General features: G+C 53.7%; 1 protein-coding gene across 1 annotated transcript in view; it reads right to left on the reverse strand.

Moving 5' to 3' along the window:
- The window catches only part of RNF213 (ring finger protein 213), a gene marked incomplete at its 3' end in the record, with an annotated part of 102,699 nt that extends 82,964 nt beyond the window's left edge, over window positions 1-19,735 (reverse strand). The window contains exons 1-2 of the mRNA XM_008590363.1: window positions 19,639-19,735; window positions 11,003-11,163 (exon numbers count right to left, since the gene is read on the reverse strand). Of these exons, the coding sequence (XP_008588585.1) occupies window positions 11,003-11,163; window positions 19,639-19,735 (258 nt within the window). The remainder of the gene's footprint in view (window positions 1-11,002; window positions 11,164-19,638) is intronic.
- Between the last annotated feature and the right edge of the window lie 3,044 nt (window positions 19,736-22,779).

Here is a 22,779-nt window from a genome sequence, read left to right on the forward strand (position 1 = left end):
GGGATTGCAACCCTCGGCGTTGCCCCTGTACCGGACCGAGGACCGGCAACGGGATCGCAACCCTCGGTGTTGCCCCCGCGCCTCGCTCAGCCAGTGAGCGGGAACCAGTCTGTATGTGGGATCCGAACCCTCGGCGGGAGCGCCTCTGCGCTTCCCAAGCGGCGCACTACAGCAGTGCACCACCGGGCCGGCCCATAAGCTGAGTTTTCAGTTACGTTTGCAACCAAAAGATTTCTGATGGTTAAAATAATCAAACCTCAAATTAGGTAGTTTCCTTCTTACAGAAGTTGAAAATAAATCAAGATAATCAATGTTCCAACAGATTTGACGACACAGGCTCTCGTAGATATACCAGGCCACAGAACCCTCAGGGCTCTAAACCACTGAGTCATGGCCCCACACAGGAGAACCCCTCTGTGGCAGGTCCCCGACCCCCAGGCACGGGAGAAGCATCCCCTGACACCCAGGGAACTTGGATCAGGCCTGCCTTCCAGAAAGTGGGGAGCGGTCAGCCAGGAAGAAACAAAGAAGCACGAACCACATCCAGGGCAGACAGCCCTGCAGGGCCCAGAGGAGGCACATGGCGGGTGTGGGGCCTGTGGGACCTGTGTGTGCCTGGGGGCGTAGGTCTGGCTGTACTACCCCTCCCCCATCTCGCCGGGGCTGTCTACAGACTGCAGTAAATGCAGGAGCAACGCATTGAGGGACCATGACCCAGTTCCTGGAAGACAACTGCCAAGAGGAAAAGGTGACAGCCAGGGCCACAGCCTACCACGTGGACCCAGGCCACCCTCCACTCCACCTGTCAGCAGCCACCAGCCCAAACCCTCTTTTTAATACAAACAACAACTGACTGTCTGACAGACAAAATCACAGCCTCTCAGGGTGGTCAGCACATACTCTTCTTCGAGATAAGCGTTTTCCCATGTTTACGCCCATTTATCTCCTCTCATGAGAACTGCCTTTCATGACAGTCTCCCACTGTCCCACGAGTGTGATCGGCTCATCTCTTTGTAAGAATTAACGGTGCGTCGCAGTTACTGGCCCTTTGCATGTGTGCAAACGCTTCCAGCCACCGCTTCTCCATTTCATAGTTTTCTCTAGATATTTATAGAGCCATAGTCGTAATTTTTTCTTTTAGCAGAGGATGGTCTCGACATAGCAGTACTTATGGGGTTTTTTTTTTTTTTTTTGATAAGCCTTACACATATTTACATAATTTTATAAACATCCATCTATATTTTCTGAGCTGGGAATCTACATTAGTTTTTTCCAAACAGCGATGCCGTCAGACGCCCCCTGCTGGACTCATCAGCTCTTGCACCCTGAGTGACCACAGTCACTTAACACATGTCTGTCTGGAGCCCAGGCTGGTGCCCACTGCTGTGTCTCTGTGTTTCTCCATCAGAATGTCACTATGGCTTTCACATAAATCTCCCATTCATTTTTCTTCTTTTCACATTCTCTATGGGCACTCTCACCAACTTACAGTTCGGGTAGAGTTTAGAATCTTCTCGTCAACTTCCAACAAAACAAAACCCGTTTGGAGCTATACTACTTTTATACACTTTTTGGTTAATTTAATGTATAAATCTGGGGTGAGAACCACATCTTTGCAATATTAAGGCTTCTATCTTCCCTCTTGGACAAGAGCTCATTTATCCAGGGACTCAAGCCTCCCTCCGCGTCCATCCATCCAGCCCTGGAACTTTCCCCTCACACGTCCTACATCCCACCCTGGAGCTTCCCCCTCACACGTTCTACATCTCAGTCCTTTTTTTTTGCAGGTTGGTTCTCACAGTCTTGCTGCTATCGAGAATGGGCTTGGCACCCCCACTGTGTTTTCTGGCTGGGCCAATCAAGCCGCTGTGTTGATGCCCGCTGTAAGCCCATGGAAGAAAGGCCCCACCTGGCTTGGAGGCCCTGCAGCCCACATCTAGTACCTAGCACTGGCCGCACAGAACGGTCGCTCATTCAATCTTTGTTAAGAAAGGACCATTTTATGCAGAAAAAAGGCATCACTCTCTGTAAAAAGTAACAGTTAAACCTCATGAGCATCACTCTTCAATGTAGGAAGCTTCCTCGCTTTTCCTTATAAGCAAAAGTACAGTCATGGGCTGCATAAGAACATGTTGGTGAATGACAGACCTCACGCACGTGGTCCCACAGGATTGTGAGGGCTCCACCACACAGCTGAGCCGTGCAATAGGTGGCACCCTCTAGTGTTGGGTAAGTGAATGACAGACCTCACGCACGTGGTCCCACAGGACTGTGACGGCTCCACCACACAGCTGAGCCGTGCAATAGGTGGCACCCTCTAGTGTTGGGTAAGTGCACTCTATGATGTTCACATGGCGACAAAATCACCTCACGACACATTTCTCAGAACACATGCCCGTCATTAAGCAACACATGACTGTACTTTCACGGTGTACTTGTATATTAGCTGGTTTCACTTTTGATATTATTAGTAAACCCTCTAATACTTCTAAATACTACAGAAAATGAAAGAAGCCTGGATTTGAACTTTCAGAAACCAGAGACTAAATTCACTAGGACTTCCACTACATCACCAGTGTTTCGAGCACCATCCATGACCTAGTGACCAGGACAGAGGCTCCACCTGGACTCCCCCTGCCCGTTCCTTGCCATCAGGCCCCCCATGGGCCCTCGTCCTCCTGCTGTGGTCTGTGAGAAGACTCCTGTGTTGCCTGTGGAGCTTTACCAGGTTAAGTTTCTCCAGATGTCAGAGGAGATAGTTTCACAAGAAATAAAATGATGGGTGAAAAAACAAGTAGGAAGGGCACACACAATGAAGCTGAAATTTAGTTAGCAGAACGTCCTCAGCATCACAAGAGCTGAAACCCAGATCGGCATTTCTGTTTCACAGACCAGCCCAGAACAACCTGAGAAATGGCTCCCCCCACCAACCAGCCTTTCTTGACCGTTGGGGACACCATCACCAGGGGTGTGGGGGGTCAGCTGGCATGCAGGGCTTGGCAGGGAGGCATTTTGTCCAACTGTTTGTGCAAACTACCTGCTCAGGGTCTGTGGAGCATGCACCAGCACCCGCAAACAGGGTTGGGTCCTCCTTTCTTCTTTTGTAGGGAACATAATTAGCAGCTTCCAACTCATCTGACGCGTAGTCTACAGCATCTACCAAAGCCTCTGATGCAACTCCCTGTTGAAACACGACCCCCTTCAGACAGGGCAGGGCCACCCCACGTTGGGGCTGCCTCCTCTTAGTAAGGCCAGGCAGAGACACCCGCTTGTGGGGACTGAGCTCCCTCGCCAGCACCCTTGGCCGTCCAGGGCGACAGGCAGGAGGGTATAGGGAAACCAAGAAAGAGCTCCTGCAGACAGCAAACCCACGTAGAGAGGAACTGTCCCAGGCCAGAGACAGCACCCTGCAAGGAGGCACCCTGACTTCCCCATGAGACAAGCAAACTCGGGGTCTGCTCCCTGGGGCCTCCACCAGGATGCTAAGGCTGGAGCTTCGAACACAGATGACACAAACAGAGGGGCAGGGCGGCCCGGGCACTCCACAGAGCCACGCCAACCTCCAGAGCCTCTGGGGCAAAGGCGGTAGCCTGGCTCCCACGGGCACATGCCAGTGGCTGCCGTACCCTCACACCAAGGAGCCCAGTAGGAAGCTAAGGAAGGACAGCTACACAGAGCCACAGGCTCGGACGGTGCCTCCAACCCACTGTCTCCTGGCTCCAGCCATCCCCCCTCCCTCACCACGGGACGTACGAATCTGCCAGCCCGTCGAGAGCAAGCAAAAATCTGCAAAGGGCACCCAGTGGGTTGGCATCAAATGGCTACCAAAGGAAAGGGCAGGCAGAGAATGGTCACCCTGGTGACAGGAGGGGTGGGACCTCCCACTGTCCCCATTAACCACAACACTCTCCACCCACCCCATGGCCGCTGGACGGAAGGACCCCCTCACCCTATGTGCTGGGGGTAGGTCTGGCCAAGCAGCGCCCTCTCCTGCCACACCTGTGCTCTGTAACACGTACACCACTCTCCGAGTAAGAATTACAGTTGACCCTTGAACAACACAGGGGTTGGGGTGCTGACACCCCTGTGCAGCCAAAAATCTGCATATAACTTTTGACTACCCCAAAACTTAACACTAATGGCCTATTGTTGACCCTGATAACATAAATAATCGATTAACACATATTTTGTATGTTATGTGTATTATATACTGTATTCTTTTTTTTTTTTTTTTTTTGTCTTTTGTCTATTTCCATGTCCGGCAACGGATCACAACCCTCAGTGTTGCCCCCGCACCGGACCGGGGACCGGCAACCGGCAACGGGATCGCAACCCTTGGTGTTGCTCCCGCGCCTCGCTCAGCCAGTGAGCGGGAACCGGTCTGTATGTGGGATCCGAACCCTCGGGCGGGAGGGCCACTGCGCTTCCCAAGCGGCGCACTTATCCAGTGCGCCACCAGGCCCATATATATACTGTATTCTTAAAGTAAAATAAATAATATTAAGAAAATCATGAGGATGGGCTGGCCCCGTGGCTCACTTGGGAGAGTGCGGTGCTGGTAGCGCCGAGGCTGCGGGTTCGGATCCTATATAGGGATGGCCGGTGTGCCCACTGGCTGAGCGCGGTGCAGACAACACCCTGCTGAGGGCTGCGATCCTCATGAGGAAGAGAAGATACATTTACAGTACTGTATAATATTGCCCACTGGCTGAGCGCGGTGCAGACAACACCCTGCTGAGGGCTGCGATCCTCATGAGGAAGAGAAGATACATTTACAGTACTGTATAATATTTATTGAAAAAAATCTGCATGTAGTGGACCCGTGCAGCTCAGCCCTGTGTTGTTTGAGGGCTGATGATACATAGGTTCATCATGGAATTGGGGATGTGCACAGAGCCCCTGCAAGCTAACCCCTGAGACAACCCCAGAGACTTCGCTTGTGCAATTCATTCTGGATTTCTTTCAGGTGTGACTATGTGTGTACCGGGCACTTTTAAAAAAACCTCCTTCTGTGACAACAGTTTTCTTACAGAGAAGTGAAACCCATTTCAAAGTGAACAGCTCGGTGGCAATACACTCACAATATTGCACAAACAACACCTCTGTCTAGTTCCCATTTTCATCACGACAAAAGGAAACCCACATAGTAAGAAGGGACAGGTCAAAACAGATAAACACAATTCCTTGGGAACAGGTCTGCTCTGCTTCCTCTGGAACCAGAAACCCACCCCAGGACCATGGGCTGCTGTCTTCAAGACCATGCATGGAGCAGGGCCCAGCTAAGCTGAAACACCACAAAGCTCTCCTACGACGCTCAAGTCACCTCTGTCTTGACTGTGCATTTACCTGGTTGCTGCAAACCTTTGACTATTCTCCAGGGTTCCAACATTTATTCTTATAGTTTTTGCCCATGGTGGGGGGGGGGCAGAGGGACAGGCCCTGGGAGTTCCCTACTCTGCCATTTTCACTGACATCAGTCTACTGTCTTTTTTCAACTTTATTTATATAAGTAACCGAATACAAAAATTTCCTCTCACTTTTAATCTCTGAATAAAGTAACACATGGAGACCACAGTGTATTCTGCCTTAAGTATGACACAGACAATCTCCCATGTGGACTATTCAGGAGGATTCCTGAATATAAGGCTGTGATGGAACCCTGTTCTAAACCTTCAGATGCCTGAGGTTGTTTTCTTATAATGAAATCAGAGTAGCAGAGGTCAAAGGACACCTGCCCTGTTGGTTGGTCCCACTAAGTTACCTCTGGCCACAGAGTGACCCCTTGCCTACTGCTGCAAATGCCAGCTTTAAATCAACTCTTTACTTTGATAGGGTTAACATAGTATCTTGTGGCCCTTGTAATTTTCGGTGCTTGATTTCAAAGGTGGAACACTTTATATGATTACCGGCCACTTATCTCTTCTCTTCTGTGAACTTTATCTTATTGGCCTCTTTTTAAAATTGGGTTGGTTACTGTTTTCTACTTGATTTCTAAGCACTTTTGACATATTAAGGCTACTCACTCTTTGCTAAAAATGTTTTTGTGTAAATACTTTTGTACGTATGTGCTGTACATACTTTTCCTGGATTGCTCGCCCTTCCTCTATGGCTCACTGTGTAGTATGAGGTTTTCAGTTCTTCTAAGACTTTCTGAAGTCAAATACAGCAATCATTTTTTTGTATTTTTCTTCCTTTGCTTTAATTACTAGAAAATCTTTCCCCACCCAAAGATCAGACAAACAGTTATGTATGTTTTCTCCAGCTGTTTTTATCTGCACTGGAGTCGATTTCAGGGCTGTCTATTCTGGTCCACTGCCTACCCTCAGGGCGATCACTGTCCTCAGTACTGTTGCTTTGGTAACATGCTTCTGTTTAACCTAGTACAGCAATCCCCACCTCAAGACTTTTCTTTTTGACAACTTTCTTGGTTATTCTTACCCATTATTTTCTTCCAAAAGACTTTTAAACTTATCTTGTCAGGGTTAAAAAAAACCCTAACCCTGCTGGTCTTAATGTAATTTTCAATCGCAGTGTCATCTACAGTTCTTAATGAGTGACACTCATTCCAGGAGCTTACCCAAACTTTCAGCATCGCCCACGGTCCAAGCCAGGGGGTAGCCTTTCCTGCCCTGGAAGGATTAGTCTCCAAAGGGAAGGACACAACACGCACACACACACCACACGCACACACGTACATGCCACAGACAGTACACACACACCTGCATATATCACAGACAATACACACACCCCCCACACATAGACCACAGACAGTACACACACTACACACACAGTACACACATACCAGACAGTACACACACACCACACACACACACACAGACCACAAACAGTACACATGCACCACACAGACAGTACACACACACACAGACCAGACAGTACACATACAGAGGCCACAAATAGTACACACACACACCACACACACACCTGCATATATCACAGACAATACACATACACACACACACACACACCATACACACATACTACATACACACATACATACCAGAGAATACACACACAGAGACCACACAGTACACACATGCACATACACCAGACAGTACACACACACACAACACACACTCCTACACATAACACACACACAGACCAAAGACAGTAAAAACACACACCACACACACTTACACATATCACAGACAACACAAAGACCAGAGAGTACACACGCATGCACACACACCAGACAGTACACACATACCACACTCATATACATACCAGACAACACACACACCCCACAGTACACAAACACCACAGACAATACACACACACCCCACAGTACAGACATCCCTCACCATACACACCCCCAGACAGTACGCACACACATCACAGACAGTACACACACACACACACACACACACACACACGTACCCACAACCCAGAGTGCTGCCAGCTTTGCTACTTCCCACCCCAGCTGCACTGTGAGCACCTCCTATGAGCAATGACAGACAGAAGACAGCCCCAACCCAGACACGGAAGGACACCTTCCCCTTCTCAGTGTCCAGCAGGGTCGTCAGAGGGCTGAACTTAAATGTGGGAGCCTTTCTCTTCCAAACATTCTCCCTGACAATGTCCGGGGGACTCCCCTTGGAAGCCTCACCTAGGGCGCCCACTGGGTCCCTCCCTGAGGGACACTCTCTCGGTGTCTATCATGTCTTAAGGGGCCGTTGGAGGAAGGGCATCCCGCAAGTCAGCATATTTCCGAGCACCCGCCCTGCCCCCAAAGTGGCGAAGCACCTCCAGGTTTGCACCTCAATGCAGAGAGACCCAAGGAAGAGTAAGACACGCACAAGGCAGAAGCTCGGGCCCTGTGCCCAGCCCAGCACAGCTGGAGACACAGGAGTTGGGTCTGGTGGGAGGATGAGGAAGGTGGACACCTCAGAGGCTCTGGAACCCGCAGGCTCCTGAGACGGTGCACCAGGCACAGAAGGGCAGCTCTGCTGCTGCCCAGTGGGCAGGGCTCCATGGCTGGGCTGTGGCAGCATTTTCGGGGCCAGCTGGACAGTGAGGCTGTCCGAGAGAGGACGCTGTGTGGCTGTGGGGACCACGAGAGTGACTCAGAAAGTACCTAGAACAGCCACTGACAGAGACATGTCAGGAAATAGCACTGGGCAGAGCCAGGGCAGGGGACATGGGCAGAACCAGGAGCACACTCACTCTTTGGACAGTCCAGGAGGCATCGGGACAAAGCTCTTCTGGATTTTCTTGCCAATCGCCTGAGGCCAGGGGCAAACAGGGGTCCCCTTCTTCCTTCAGACTTTCCGTACACTCCATTTCTCCCTCTGGGGCTGCCACTGTGGAGCCGTTGTTCTTAGAATCTGCAAAGACAGAAGAAGGAAGCGTCACATCTCTCAGGGAAGAGCAAGCTGGCGTCAGGAGTGAAGAGCTGGAGCCCTCGCCACGAGCGTGTGCAGACAGCTCAGCGCCGTCCTCCCTCCAAGGTCCTCTTTGGGCCCGCTGACCTGTGCGGGGTACTATGACTTCTGCTATTGGGTGTGCAGAGACCCCAGCCCCATCCACAATGAGGACGAATCAGTCAGACAGCGCAGCCTGAATGTCTAGCCCCCACCCTTGTCTACATCACTACATCCCCCAGACACCACACTTGGGACAGCAGTGGCACATCTAACTCAACAGCTCTAAAATTCCTCTCTTCCCAGGGGTGGCACCTCTCCCAGCAGCAGTCTAGGGTCTCCTGCCCCCTCCCTTGTCCCGGTACTAATTCATCATCCACCCTGGCCAGTCTGCCTCCAGAATCACACCCATTTGGAGCTGATGTCCACACAGCACTGAGTGCGGTCACTCCAAACCGAGCACCTGATCCAGGGCCCCCTCCCAGCTGCACCTTCAAGAGTTCCCCATTTTCAAAATGGGTCTCAATCCTACCGCTCTTCTCACACACACTCCAGATGGTGACATTTCAAGCCTGGTTTTCTGTCTGGAACCTTCTCTTAACCTGATCCCCGGAGACCCTTTTCCAAGGTCCAGGCCAGCCCCAGTTTCCTGCTGATCCGGGTGCCTCCTCCCCAAGCTCCATCCTGCTTCCCCCCTCCAAGCACTGAGCTGTTTCCTTTCCCTCCTCCTCCTCTGTAAGTTCTAGAAGGCAGAGACCACGCCCCACCGTGTTCCCCTTTGAATCCCATGTGCCTGGATGTACACGGTGCTCAGGAACAAATGAATCCTCTCAACTGCTTGGGCCGGCCTGTGGCTCACTTGGAAGAGTGTGGTGCTGATAACGCCAAGGCCACAGGTTCGGATCCCATATAGGGATGGCTGGTTAGCTCACTTGTGAGAGCATGGTGCTGACAACACCAAGTCAAGGGCTAGGATCCCCTTACAGGTCATCGTTAAAAAAATAATAATAATAATAATAATAATCCGGGCCGGCCCAGTGGCGCACTGCTACAGTGCGCCGCTTGGGAAGCGCGGCGGCGCTCCCGCCGNCACATACAGAGGCCACAAATAGTACACACACACACCACACACACACACACAGACCACAAACAGTACACATGCACCACACAGACAGTACACACACACACAGACCACAGACAGTACACATACAGAGGCCACAAATAGTACACACACACACCACACACACACCTGCATATATCACAGACAATACACATACACACACACACACACACCATACACACATACTACATACACACATACATACCAGAGAATACACACACAGAGACCACACAGTACACACATGCACATACACCAGACAGTACACACACACACAACACACACTCCTACACATAACACACACACAGACCAAAGACAGTAAAAACACACACCACACACACTTACACATATCACAGACAACACAAAGACCAGAGAGTACACACGCATGCACACACACCAGACAGTACACACATACCACACTCATATACATACCAGACAACACACACACCCCACAGTACACAAACACCACAGACAATACACACACACCCCACAGTACACAAACACCACAGACAATACACACACACCCCACAGTACAGACATCCCTCACCGTACACACCCCCAGACAGTACACACACATAACTCACAGACAGTACGCACACACATCACAGACAGTACAGACACACACACACACACGACATCCCTCACCATACACACCCCCAGACAGTACGCACACACATCACAGACAGTACACACACACACACACACACACACACACACGTACCCACAACCCAGAGTGCTGCCAGCTTTGCTACTTCCCACCCCAGCTGCACTGTGAGCACCTCCTATGAGCAATGACAGACAGAAGACAGCCCCAACCCAGACACGGAAGGACACCTTCCCCTTCTCAGTGTCCAGCAGGGTCGTCAGAGGGCTGAACTTAAATGTGGGAGCCTTTCTCTTCCAAACATTCTCCCTGACAATGTCCGGGGGACTCCCCTTGGAAGCCTCACCTAGGGCGCCCACTGGGTCCCTCCCTGAGGGACACTCTCTCGGTGTCTATCATGTCTTAAGGGGCCGTTGGAGGAAGGGCATCCCGCAAGTCAGCATATTTCCGAGCACCCGCCCTGCCCCCAAAGTGGCGAAGCACCTCCAGGTTTGCACCTCAATGCAGAGAGACCCAAGGAAGAGTAAGACACGCACAAGGCAGAAGCTCGGGCCCTGTGCCCAGCCCAGCACAGCTGGAGACACAGGAGTTGGGTCTGGTGGGAGGATGAGGAAGGTGGACACCTCAGAGGCTCTGGAACCCGCAGGCTCCTGAGACGGTGCACCAGGCACAGAAGGGCAGCTCTGCTGCTGCCCAGTGGGCAGGGCTCCATGGCTGGGCTGTGGCAGCATTTTCGGGGCCAGCTGGACAGTGAGGCTGTCCCAGAGAGGACGCTGTGTGGCTGTGGGGACCACGAGAGTGACTCAGAAAGTACCTAGAACAGCCACTGACAGAGACATGTCAGGAAATAGCACTGGGCAGAGCCAGGGCAGGGGACATGGGCAGAACCAGGAGCACACTCACTCTTTGGACAGTCCAGGAGGCATCGGGACAAAGCTCTTCTGGATTTTCTTGCCAATCGCCTGAGGCCAGGGGCAAACAGGGGTCCCCTTCTTCCTTCAGACTTTCCGTACACTCCATTTCTCCCTCTGGGGCTGCCACTGTGGAGCCGTTGTTCTTAGAATCTGCAAAGACAGAAGAAGGAAGCGTCACATCTCTCAGGGAAGAGCAAGCTGGCGTCAGGAGTGAAGAGCTGGAGCCCTCGCCACGAGCGTGTGCAGACAGCTCAGCGCCGTCCTCCCTCCAAGGTCCTCTTTGGGCCCGCTGACCTGTGCGGGGTACTATGACTTCTGCTATTGGGTGTGCAGAGACCCCAGCCCCATCCACAATGAGGACGAATCAGTCAGACAGCGCAGCCTGAATGTCTAGCCCCCACCCTTGTCTACATCACTACATCCCCCAGACACCACACTTGGGACAGCAGTGGCACATCTAACTCAACAGCTCTAAAATTCCTCTCTTCCCAGGGGTGGCACCTCTCCCAGCAGCAGTCTAGGGTCTCCTGCCCCCTCCCTTGTCCCGGTACTAATTCATCATCCACCCTGGCCAGTCTGCCTCCAGAATCACACCCATTTGGAGCTGATGTCCACACAGCACTGAGTGCGGTCACTCCAAACCGAGCACCTGATCCAGGGCCCCCTCCCAGCTGCACCTTCAAGAGTTCCCCATTTTCAAAATGGGTCTCAATCCTACCGCTCTTCTCACACACACTCCAGATGGTGACATTTCAAGCCTGGTTTTCTGTCTGGAACCTTCTCTTAACCTGATCCCCGGAGACCCTTTTCCAAGGTCCAGGCCAGCCCCAGTTTCCTGCTGATCCGGGTGCCTCCTCCCCAAGCTCCATCCTGCTTCCCCCCTCCAAGCACTGAGCTGTTTCCTTTCCCTCCTCCTCCTCTGTAAGTTCTAGAAGGCAGAGACCACGCCCCACCGTGTTCCCCTTTGAATCCCATGTGCCTGGATGTACACGGTGCTCAGGAACAAATGAATCCTCTCAACTGCTTGGGCCGGCCTGTGGCTCACTTGGAAGAGTGTGGTGCTGATAACGCCAAGGCCACAGGTTCGGATCCCATATAGGGATGGCTGGTTAGCTCACTTGTGAGAGCATGGTGCTGACAACACCAAGTCAAGGGCTAGGATCCCCTTACAGGTCATCGTTAAAAAAATAATAATAATAATAATAATAACGATCCGTTGCCGGTCACGAAAATAGACAAAAAGGAAAAAAAAAATCCTCTAAACTTCTACATACACAGACACAAACACACAAAAGCTTACAGTAGGGCTGGTCAGCTGGCTCAGCTGGTTAGAGTGTGGTGCTGATAATACCGAGGTCCAGGGTTCAATCCCTATACCAGCCAGCCACCAAAAAACACCCCCCCAAAAACCTCATATTCAAAAAGTAAAAGCTGGGAAATAAACTGTAACACACAACACCTCAAGCTACTTCCTTTGCACAGCTGATATTTCATAATTAACGGGATTCCGCTCATTCTCCCTCCTCCCGCTGGAGGGCAGGCCCATTAGCCCACTCCAGTGAGAACCGGGCACTTCCCCCAGCCCCAGTGACTGACTCGAAGACAGGCCCATCGGTAAAGAAGCCTCTGGCTTGCTCATTGGGGTTTCTGACAGATCCACTCTCGCCTTCTAGAGGGACCGAAAGATGGGACGTAGGAGACCACTGTGCTGTCCAGCCTGCGGGCACAGCTGGATGGAGGAGAGGCAAGGCTGCCAGGACCAGAGGAGAGAGCAAGAGCCCTCTGCACACCTGAAGCCCTCGGGCCTGACTTGGGCCAGGCAGCCCAGGCCTTCCTCCCGCCGAGCAAGCCAGGGGAGCCGGGTGTAGAGCTAGGGCTAGGGCTCACAGACCCCTCAAACCCATTGTCCAGATTGGGTCACAAACCCTCCACATGCAGGTCTACGAGCGAGGTAATAGGAAAAATCCTTGGAGCCGTGTGTGAAGAAATAATAGGCTTTATTCAGAGCTCGGAGCAGCCGACCTAATGTGGCTTCCCGGGATGTCCTCTCAAAGCTTCGCACATCTGCCTCCTCGGGAGCAATCAAAAAATCCTTTAAATCCACTGAGCGTACCTTGCTACCTGTTTCCAAAGATTTGGTGAAACGCTGTTAGGGGCACAATTGCTGCCACAAGGCAAATGGGACTGCATTTGGCTGCCGGTCAATTTTCTTTTTATCAACCCCTGCTGTAGGCAAGTCAAGACACATCTCCTTACGGCTAGTCTTGCTTGGTCCCTTTGGGATAAAATCCCAAGTATTCCTTGGGAGTTTGGTCTTAGCCACCTTTCGGACCACTTTTGCTTGTCTTCTATCCTCTACCTCACCCAGGCTGGCTATCATGGTTGTTACCTCATGTATAGGGCAACCAATGTAGGGGGCCAGTATAGTCATCATTGATGGGGCATTCTGCAGCACTATGTCTCTCATGCTGCCTGTAAAATTTTCATCGTCTGGGCCACGAGTGTTCACATTAAACATGGACTGCCCCATCCCCAGCTCCCTAATTATTTGAACCAACTCTACATATGTTTGCCATTTACTCACAATCTTGGGCAGTTCTCTAGCATTCGACCATATGGTTCAGGCAGCTGCACTCACCCAGTCCATCAAGGAATGATCACCTCACCCTTGTGCATATCTGCAGCTATTCTGCAGCCGCTGCCTATGGTGATGGAGGCCAACTTCTCCATCTCCTCACCAGAGTATATCACACTATCCAACCCTAGGTTCCATAACCACAGCAGCCAAGCAGCCAGGGGATTCCCCCGTTTCTGCCTGAACTGTCTTTCCAAGTCAACTAATTCAACCTGGGTATACAGGACATAGGTAGTGAATTGGGTCACCTGTGGCTCGCCCACTGGTTGTCCGCCTGGTCCCATAGGCTGCTCACGTTTCACTTTCTGATGCACAACAGGTCATGCCTGGAGACGCACAGTCTCCCCCAACTCACCACTGGGTTTGTCGTCTTCCCCGGTGTGAGAAGCAGGTATGGCCAGTCACTGCATGTCATCCTCCAGGACATTTATCTGTGCTTCCAACAACTCTGCTTTCTGCTTCAACTCTTGATCAGTTCTCAGCATAGTGAGCAGTAGCCAGGCTCCAGTCAGCAGAAAAGTGGCCACCAGGGACCACATGCTCAAGGACAGCCACACTTCCTCCCCGGCCCATGGGGTTCTCCACTGTAGTGCCTGGCCTATGCTGCCTTGCAGTACAGTGAGGAGCTACCAGATCCCGGTCAACAGGAAGGCGGCCATAGGGCAGAGCATATTCAAAAATAGCCACATTTCCTCCTCCCAAGAAGCTTTTGGCTCCCGTACCTGCTCAGAATCCTGCCAGACTATGCCAATTGTAGAGTTAGGGCTAGGGCTCACAGACCCAAGCCCGTTGTCCAGACTGGGTCACAAACCCTTCTGTATGGCTCTCTGGCTTTTGTCGGAATCCTGCTCATAGCGCCAATTGCAGAGCTCCTTTTACCTGCCCGTAATCCTGCACTGACTGGGCCAAATGTCGTGCTAGGGCTGGGTCTGGAGCTCACAGACCCCCTCAAGCCCGTTCACAGACTGGGTCACAAACCCCGCACACGCCAGGCCGGGTCCCCAGACCCCTCACACGCCAGACTGGGTCCCCAGGCCCCTCACACGCGGGTCTATGAACTAGGTAACCGGCAAACAGGTCCTTGTAGGCCTGTAGGATGGAGAGCATGGCCGCACACATGGCGGCCGCCCAACGCAGTAAAAAGCCCGCCAATGGCGGCTCCGCGCAGGCGCACCAACTCCGCCCACACGCAACGTATTCACAGCAAATGCTCGGCAAGATTCCGAGCATCTGAGGGCCCCGACCATCCTCCTACACTCTCCCAACACCTTCACACGCAGGTCACGAGCGAGGTAAGAGGAAAAGGCCCTGGGAGCCGTGCGTGAAGAAGCAACAGGCTTTACTCGGAGCTAGGAGCAGCCGCCCTCACACGGTTGCCCGCGCGTCCTCCCCAAGCCCCTCTGCGGGCGCGGTTCGTCCTCTACACTCAAGCCCACAAGCCAAAACCACCCTCCTGGGTGCACATGCGCACTCACAGGACACCGTGCGCACGCGCACGCCCACCTCAGCCGCTGCGCAGACGCCGGACATCCGGGGCTCTGACCGTCCTAGTCTCCCAACACTGGGCTTCCGTCAACGCCATGCCTGCGAATGTCCGTAGGAGAACAAAGCAAAACGAAACAAGCTTTCCTAAAGAGAAGCAGGCAAAAGCAACAGAAAAGAAGCACGTGTGGCTTCAACTTTCAAAAACGCCTGGCCTCCCCACCCGTCAAGGCAATCGGCATGGCACCGGTCTGGTCGGCATCGCCGGGCGGTCGGGCAGGGTCGCTCACTCCCGGGGCTGGAGCGGATGCGCGTGGGAGCGCGCCCTCGGGGACACGTGGCGAGGGCGGCCGGAGAAGCCGTGTGCAGGGGATCAGCAGCGCGCCTTCTGCTGTAATGCTGGGAGTTCGTCTCCGGAAACTGCCCGGCTCCGGGACGAGATCTCCCAGCAAGGTCACGGCTCAGCGGGGGCCACGGCAAACCGTGGAAGAACCCAAGGGCCCAGGCCGGCTGCCGAGTCAGGCCCCGCATGGGGCAGGGCAAAGGTGTCACCGAGGCCACCATCACCCGGAGGCCGCAGCCTGGCACTGCAGGGAGGCGAAGCGTGTGCGTGGCCCCCGGCTCCGAGCCTGCGTGCATGCATGCGCTTCGACGTGGAGGGGACACGTCAGTTAACAGTGTTGTTCAGCGGAGGGAGACAGGGCTGGAGCCAGGACGGGGACCTCATGGTGTCCTCCTGTAATGTGCAGGTCATTTGCCACAAGCGTGCAAATGTAAGAAGGAAAGTAGCTGGACTCGATTAGCACTTACTAAGCGCTTCACCCGTTAACTCATTAAATACTCATAGCCACCTGGATTAGGGTTGTCCAGGGAGACAGAACCAGTAGAATATGTAGACAGACGGATGGATGAGAGATTTATTAGGGAAGTGGCTCATGCCAATCATGAAGGCTGAGCAGTCCCAGGACAGGCTGTCTGCAAGTTGGAGACCCTAGGATGCTGGCAGCTGCGCTCAGTGTCTGAAGGCCTAAGAACCAGGGAAGCCAAGGGTGTAACTCTCAGTCCCAGGCAAAAGGCCTGAGAACCTGGGGGGCCGCTGGGGTAAGCCCTGGGGTCCAAAGGCTGGGGTTCTGATGTCCAAGGCAGGAGGCGAATGTATCCCAGCCCCTGGATACATTTTTGCCTTTCCTGTTCATTCTCTCTGGGCCCAGACTGAATCATGCCTTCCCATGTTGAGGGCAGCTCTGCCCCACCTAATCCACTCAGGCTCCCACGCTAATCTCTGGAAACACACTCACAGACACATCCAGAAATAATGCTTTATCAGGTTTCTACACATTCCCAAATCCAGCCAAGTTGACACCTAAAATTACCCATCACACCCTTTCCACCAACACCCAGGTATCCAGGGGTTTCTGAGAACACTGAACCTGGCCTCCACTGGCCCCACAGGGCCCTGCCCTGCCCAGGCTCCTGGGGGACCAGCCTGCCTGGGTCCCCCTCTCCTGCAAGTGGCTGACAGGAGGAGCCACCGCCTTCTAAGCAGCTCCAGTCAAGGCCCCATCATGTTGGTTTCAGTTTCTGTTCCTTTAACAAGCACAGCTGGGTGTGGGGAAGCTTGCTCATGGTGGCCCCAGGCCAGCCGGGCACCTAACGAGGTGGACAGCCACCCCTGCCCACCCTCCCCACCTACCAGGACAGGCACTCCCCCCGCCCAGCAAGGCAGCCGCTGGCTCTAGTTCAAGTATGAGAAGACTTAATGACATTTTGTAAAAATGCCACACACCCTTGTTCTCGGACAAATCTTCATGTTGTTTTTTCTGTTCTGTTGACAAACACGTCGGCTGCCCTCACAGCCCCAAGAAGGCCCCTCACTCAAAATGAAAGGAGAGGCAACGGGAGGGGAAACTTTCAGGAAGACCCTCTGAGAGGGCAAATATGAAGAGCCCCGTTTTCCCAATGGGATCTGAGACTAAATGAAGCCCCCCCCAGGTGCTCTGTCTGCCCCACACCACCCCTTCTCAGCTCAGTCACAGACAACCCTGTTTCACTCTGTCACAGTAATTACTTTTAATCCCCGGGGCCCACACTTGATGCCGGCCTCCCCCGACTGCAGGCCATGAAGGCAGAGGCTAGAGCTGTTCATCCACAGAACCCAGGTGGGCCCCAGAGGGTTCAAACCCTGTCTCTGCCAGTTGCTAGCTGTGTGACCATGGGCAAGTTACTTAACCTCTCTGTGCTTCTCTTAACATCTGTAAAATGGGATTTATGACAGCTGCTCCTTCAATGCTTAGCACAGTGCCTGACAAGTCACAGTTTAGCAGGTTGGATTTGTTTTTTTAATCTCTGGGACTCCAAAGACCTTCCCCTCCCAAGGCCCTAACCCAGGCAGATGTTCTAGCAACCAAGGGTGAAGACCCCAGACAGGTCAGAAATTCCCCCTGGCACAGGAAACTCAGCCATCCCATGACTCAGTACCTTGACAGCAAGAAATGGATAACAAGAGCAGGCACCCAGATGATTACTGAGAGCACCCAATTCCATGACCCGTCAGGCCCGGGGTGTTCCAAATGAAAGGGTGGAGCCCTCAAAGCTGTCTTTCAGCCAAAGCTGCTCCCCACAGAGTAAGCACCAAAGAAAATCGATAAAACAAAAATCAGTGACGAAAAGCAGCAGGCTCTTCGTATCTCTTGTAGTCCAATAAAAGCCCCTACAATATGAGCACTCCATCCAAACGCACAGAATGAGAGTGACGTCAAGACCGGTCGGCTGCAACTCAAAGCCAAGCGCGACACCAGCGAGTCCCCAGAGGCAAGCAGGACATGCTGGTACTGACAACACTCACAGACTATATACATAGGCACAGCGCATGTTCAGAAAACACGCACGGTCTCTCGCAAACCTTCTTTGATGCATGCATCGAATAAATGTCGAGCACCTGTCATGTGCCAGGCACTGAGCGAGGAACCTGGGATAAAACAGCGAACAGGAGAGCAAAGGTCTCCTTGGAAGCCACACACCAGTGTGTGCCAAGTGCTACATGGACAAATGGCCAGGTGAAGTGCAACTGGGAGTCTGGGGGAGGGGCAGGTTGTAGTTTTAAATGGAGTGGCCAGGGTGGGACTCACCAGAGGAGGTGACAGTTGGGCAAAGACTGGAAGAGGGGCGGAAGGGAGCCATGTTCCCTTTGGGGAAAGGTGTGTTCCAGGCAGAGGGAACGGGGTACAAAGGCCCTGCAGTTGGAGCACACCTAGTGTGTCCCAGGGAGGCGAGTGGGCTCTGGGGGGCAGCAGGAGAAGAGGTCAGGAGGAACGGGGTGTGCAGCACTCTGTGCAGGACCTTGTGGGCCAATGCATGGACTCCAGCTTGCACTCTTCGTTACATTGGGGTCTTAAAAGGGGATATGTGATTTGATTGCTATGCTGAGGAGGGCAAGGGGAGGCAGGGAGGTCAGGGCCTCTTGCCATCATCCCCAACAGGACGGCGGTGGCTTTCCAGGGTGGAAGTTGTCAGACCTTGGGGAGGTTTGGATGGTGCGGCCCACAAGGTCTTCTGGGAGCTGGATGTGGGCATGAAGGAAGGAGAGGAGCCGAGGACTGTGCCGGGCTTGGGCAGAGCTGCTGCAGGGTGAGTTGCCCTGCTCAGTGGAAGTGACGGCCTACGGGGAGCTGGGCTTTGGGCACGGAAAGGCTGAAGGTCTCAGATACCCATGTAGACAGGCTGCTCAGGCGAGAGGTCCAGGACGCAAGCATTAACTTGGAGCTGCCACTACATGGACAGCATTGACAACCTGGAACTGCCAAGAACAGCCCTGAGGGAGGAGGGAGACCAGAGTCCGAGGCCCACCTGACACCGTGGCTCTGCTCCTGTCACTCAGCCGCCCTGAGCCAGGAAGGGGCCTGGGGAAGCTGTGGGGACCTCTCACAGTCACCTTACAACCAAACCCAGGCACAGTCCTCACCCCCCAGCAACACCTCAGACACGCTTCCGTGCAACATCTTCTGCAATCCTCTAAGAACCCTCAGCCCAGTTCCCTCTAGTTCTCTCTAGGAAACGAAACTGAAACTTTAAAAAACAGTGGTGGGGCCAGCCCCGTGGCGCACTCGGGAGAGTGCAGCGCTTGGGAGCGCAGCGGCGGGCCACGGTTCGGATCCTATGTAGGGATGGCCGGTGCGCTCACTGGCTGAGCGCAGTGCAGGCGACACCAAGCCAAGGGTTGCGATCCCCTTACCGGTCACAAAAAACAGACAAAAAATAATAATAATAAAATAAAATAAAAAACAGTGGTGCCTCTAGCAAAGGACCCATCACAGTTGTTCTAACGAAACTGTTCTTCTTGAAAGAGTTCTTCGGCCACAGAAGACCTCTGGCCTGCCTGCATTGCCTGCTGGCCTCAGTTCCCATTTCCTGGAAAGGGGCGGGCCAGGACTGGCTCTCCGCTCCATCGCGGGTGTCCCCACTGCCCCCACTCAGCCCCCAGTACCCACCAGCGCCCCCTTGGGCCGTACCTGGCATGGGGACTGCAGGAGGCAGCCTCTTTCCACACTGGCTGCAGAAGATGGGGGCTTCCTCTTTGGAGACATGCCGGCACGAAGGACACTGCATACCTCCTCCAGTTCGGGGCTTCGAGAGGCCCGCGCCGTCCTCTTCAGATCTGGAAGCAAGAGTCCGAGGCAGCGGCTATATAGCACGCCTCCTGTCATGTGACCGCGGCCCTGCTTCAGTTTCATTTTCTGGGAAAGTGAAATTACTGTGGCCCAGAAGGTCCCCAGCATGTGCCAGCGGCGGCGGCCCCTCCCCCGCCCAGCCCCTCCTCCCGGTCCTGGGCTCCGCTTCCTCTGCTGCCCCCTGGGCCGCTCCCTCCGCGTCTCTGCCACTGCCTGTCCCCCAGTGAGTCTAAAAGGGTCCCTGCTGAGTGGGAGGGAGTGACAGGGCGCCCGCTGAGGGGGGCTTCCCCAAGACGACCGCTGAGAAAGGAAGAGGAGGTGGGAGCGCTGGAGGCAGAGACGCGGGGCAGTGAAACGCACACATGAGACCTGGGTGGCCACGTGCTGTCCAGCGCAGCCCTGCCCTGCCAGGCACGCAGCCTCATGGTGCCTCGCCCTACTCATCTGGGCAAGGGGCCAAAAGCACCTGCTTTACTGGTGAGGACGCGACTCATCGAGGCTCGGCTCTTAGGGCACCGCTGGAACACCAGCGGCCACTCTGCACAGGGCGGCCCAGGGCTAAGGGGCTGGCAGTCTGGATTCCTAATAACAGGGGGAGGGGACTGCCACCTACGAAGCCCCCCACTTTTCTCATTGACCTACAGCCCTCGGAGCACCCTCTATGGTGGGCAGCATCAAACTAGGTGAGGTCCACAGCTAGTCCAAGGCCAAGACCAAGATTTAGGGTGGGCACCCGGGCCTCCAGGCCACTCATCACATTGGGATGAGGTTGGGGACTGGCGTTTAGGTCTTGGCCGCCTAATGTGACGAGGTAGATTGATTTAGCTTATGCCATTTTTACTGTTAGAAAAGTGTTCTTATTTGAAAGCCCCCAACACCTGTGGTGAAAATTGAAGGTTAAAAATTGTCCTGTACTTAGATAAATTTTAAGTTCTGCCTGCCTTTGATGTTTCCCACCTATGCTGTCCCTGATTGATAAAACCAAGAGCTGTATCCGGATGCATCTAGACAACCTAAGGAGGAAACTGCCCCATGGAAGTTTTTGCCGTCCCTAAGTGATTAACTGGCTTGTTTCAGCTTCTGTTAGCAGCTTGTGCTAGGCCTCCCCCAACCCCCTCCTCATGCCAGGAAGGTATGTGTGTGACTATGTGCCTTTAAAAGACCCCTTAAACTTAAACTCAGGGCTGCTTCCTTCCAAGGCTTTCTTGGAGGAACAGTCACCGGCCGGCCAATAAAACCCCCCTTTTAAATTCTCCATTGGGTGTTCTGGTTCCTTTTCCGTGCAGCAGCCTCACACTAGCAGTTGAGGATCTGACTCTCCATGATAAGAGTCCTGGGGCACACTGACCTCCCCACCACCCTTTCCTGGTGCTGCAGCAGTGCCGAGCTGGCTCCATCACCAGCTGGCTGGGCACCCAGGCATCCTCCCAGCTCCCACCTCGCCACCCACCCTTCCCTATCCTCTCCCTGGGGCGTGGCGCCCCATCTGCCACAGTGGGCTTGGTCCCCATTACATGGTGAGCTCTCTCGGGAAGGGCTGGAAGGAGGAGCACTCGGGATGTGCAGCCCCCTGGCTTCACCTGTGCAAGACTAAAATACTCCACCCCAAAATATACTTCTTTGACATATTTCAAGAGGCTATTCAGTGAAACTGCAGACACAGGAACAGCTCGGAAAAGCTGTCCTTTTGTAAAAGAAATTTACATCTATAAAGGAATCTACATTAGTAAGGGGGGGAGGGGGAAACGCAAGCCAAGGAGAGCTTTTCTCTGAGGCCCCCCTTACCTGCCTAAAAACCTCCCTAGGAAAAATCAGGTCCCAGGAAGAGACTAAAGGTCATCACATCTCCTCCCCAAAGAGCCACAGGACACCTATTCTTCTGGGGATAGCTCTGACATTACCTGAGAGACTTTATCTGCATAACAATCCCTCCCCTCCCCCTCCCAAAGCTTGTCCCCACCTCCCCCCAGAAGCCCCAAGGCCCTATTCTGATGTTGTAAAAATTTCAATCACCTGGCCCTTCTTTGAGTCTTACATTTTGTGAGGTTCCCGTGTGTGCATTTAATAAATTCGTGTGGCTTTTCTTCTGTTAATCCATCTACTGTCAGTTTATTCCAGAGACTCAAATTATGGAACCTGCAGGAAGTAGAGGGAACGTTTAGAACTCCCCTGCACCTGCCACAGCTAGGTCCCGGGCCTCCCCACATCCCCTTCTCTCCACACTCCCCCCTGAAGCAACCACCACCAAGGTCTGGGCCCTCTGGCCCTCAAACCCCTTCGGTGACTCCCCGTCGACCCAGCCTCTCTCTTTCCAGCCAAAGTTGTCTCTGCCAATGCTTCGCTTCCCACAGACCAGAAACCTCAGAGCAGGACTTGGGCGATCCTCCCCAAAGCATCGTTTCCTGTCTGCACCAGGGGCCTGCAGACAGAAGTGAGTGCCCCAGGCTACCATACTTCCCTATTCAAGCTACCTCCAGACTTTCCTGATCCGTGACAAACTCAAAGCCCATCCCCCAACCGCCACCAAAGAAAACAAGGTCGGGCTCTGGGGACAGAGAGGGGCCTCCCACCATCTTTGTGCTGGCTCCTCCCCTCCCGCCCGGGCCTCCCCAGGACCGATCTCGAGGCCGCCATCCGGGAGGGGGGACACCGTGGCCTTGAGTCCCCTCCCCCCCGGCGGCCCTGGAAAGTTCGAGGACGCAGCGCTCTGGTGCTGCGCCGGGGGTGATGCCTGTCTTGGAAAAGTCACTTTGAAATAAAGATAAGGGGATCTTTCTGCAACTGCACTTTTCAGTTGAAGTTAATGGAGGCCACGGACTTCGGGCGGAGCCGCGGGCCCCGGCTTCGGCCGTCCCGGTCCCCCATCGGCTCGCGCCCCGGCCCCAGCTCCTGCCCGCCGGACTGGGGCGGGTCGCGGGGACCGTGCCCTCCGGGGATGTCGCCGGGGTCCCTGGGGGATGCCTCTTCCCCCCGCCCCCCGCC

The sequence above is a fragment of the Galeopterus variegatus genome, unplaced genomic scaffold (genome assembly GCF_000696425.1).
Source record: "Galeopterus variegatus unplaced genomic scaffold, G_variegatus-3.0.2 Scaffold6037, whole genome shotgun sequence".
Lineage (NCBI taxonomy): Eukaryota > Metazoa > Chordata > Mammalia > Dermoptera > Cynocephalidae > Galeopterus > Galeopterus variegatus.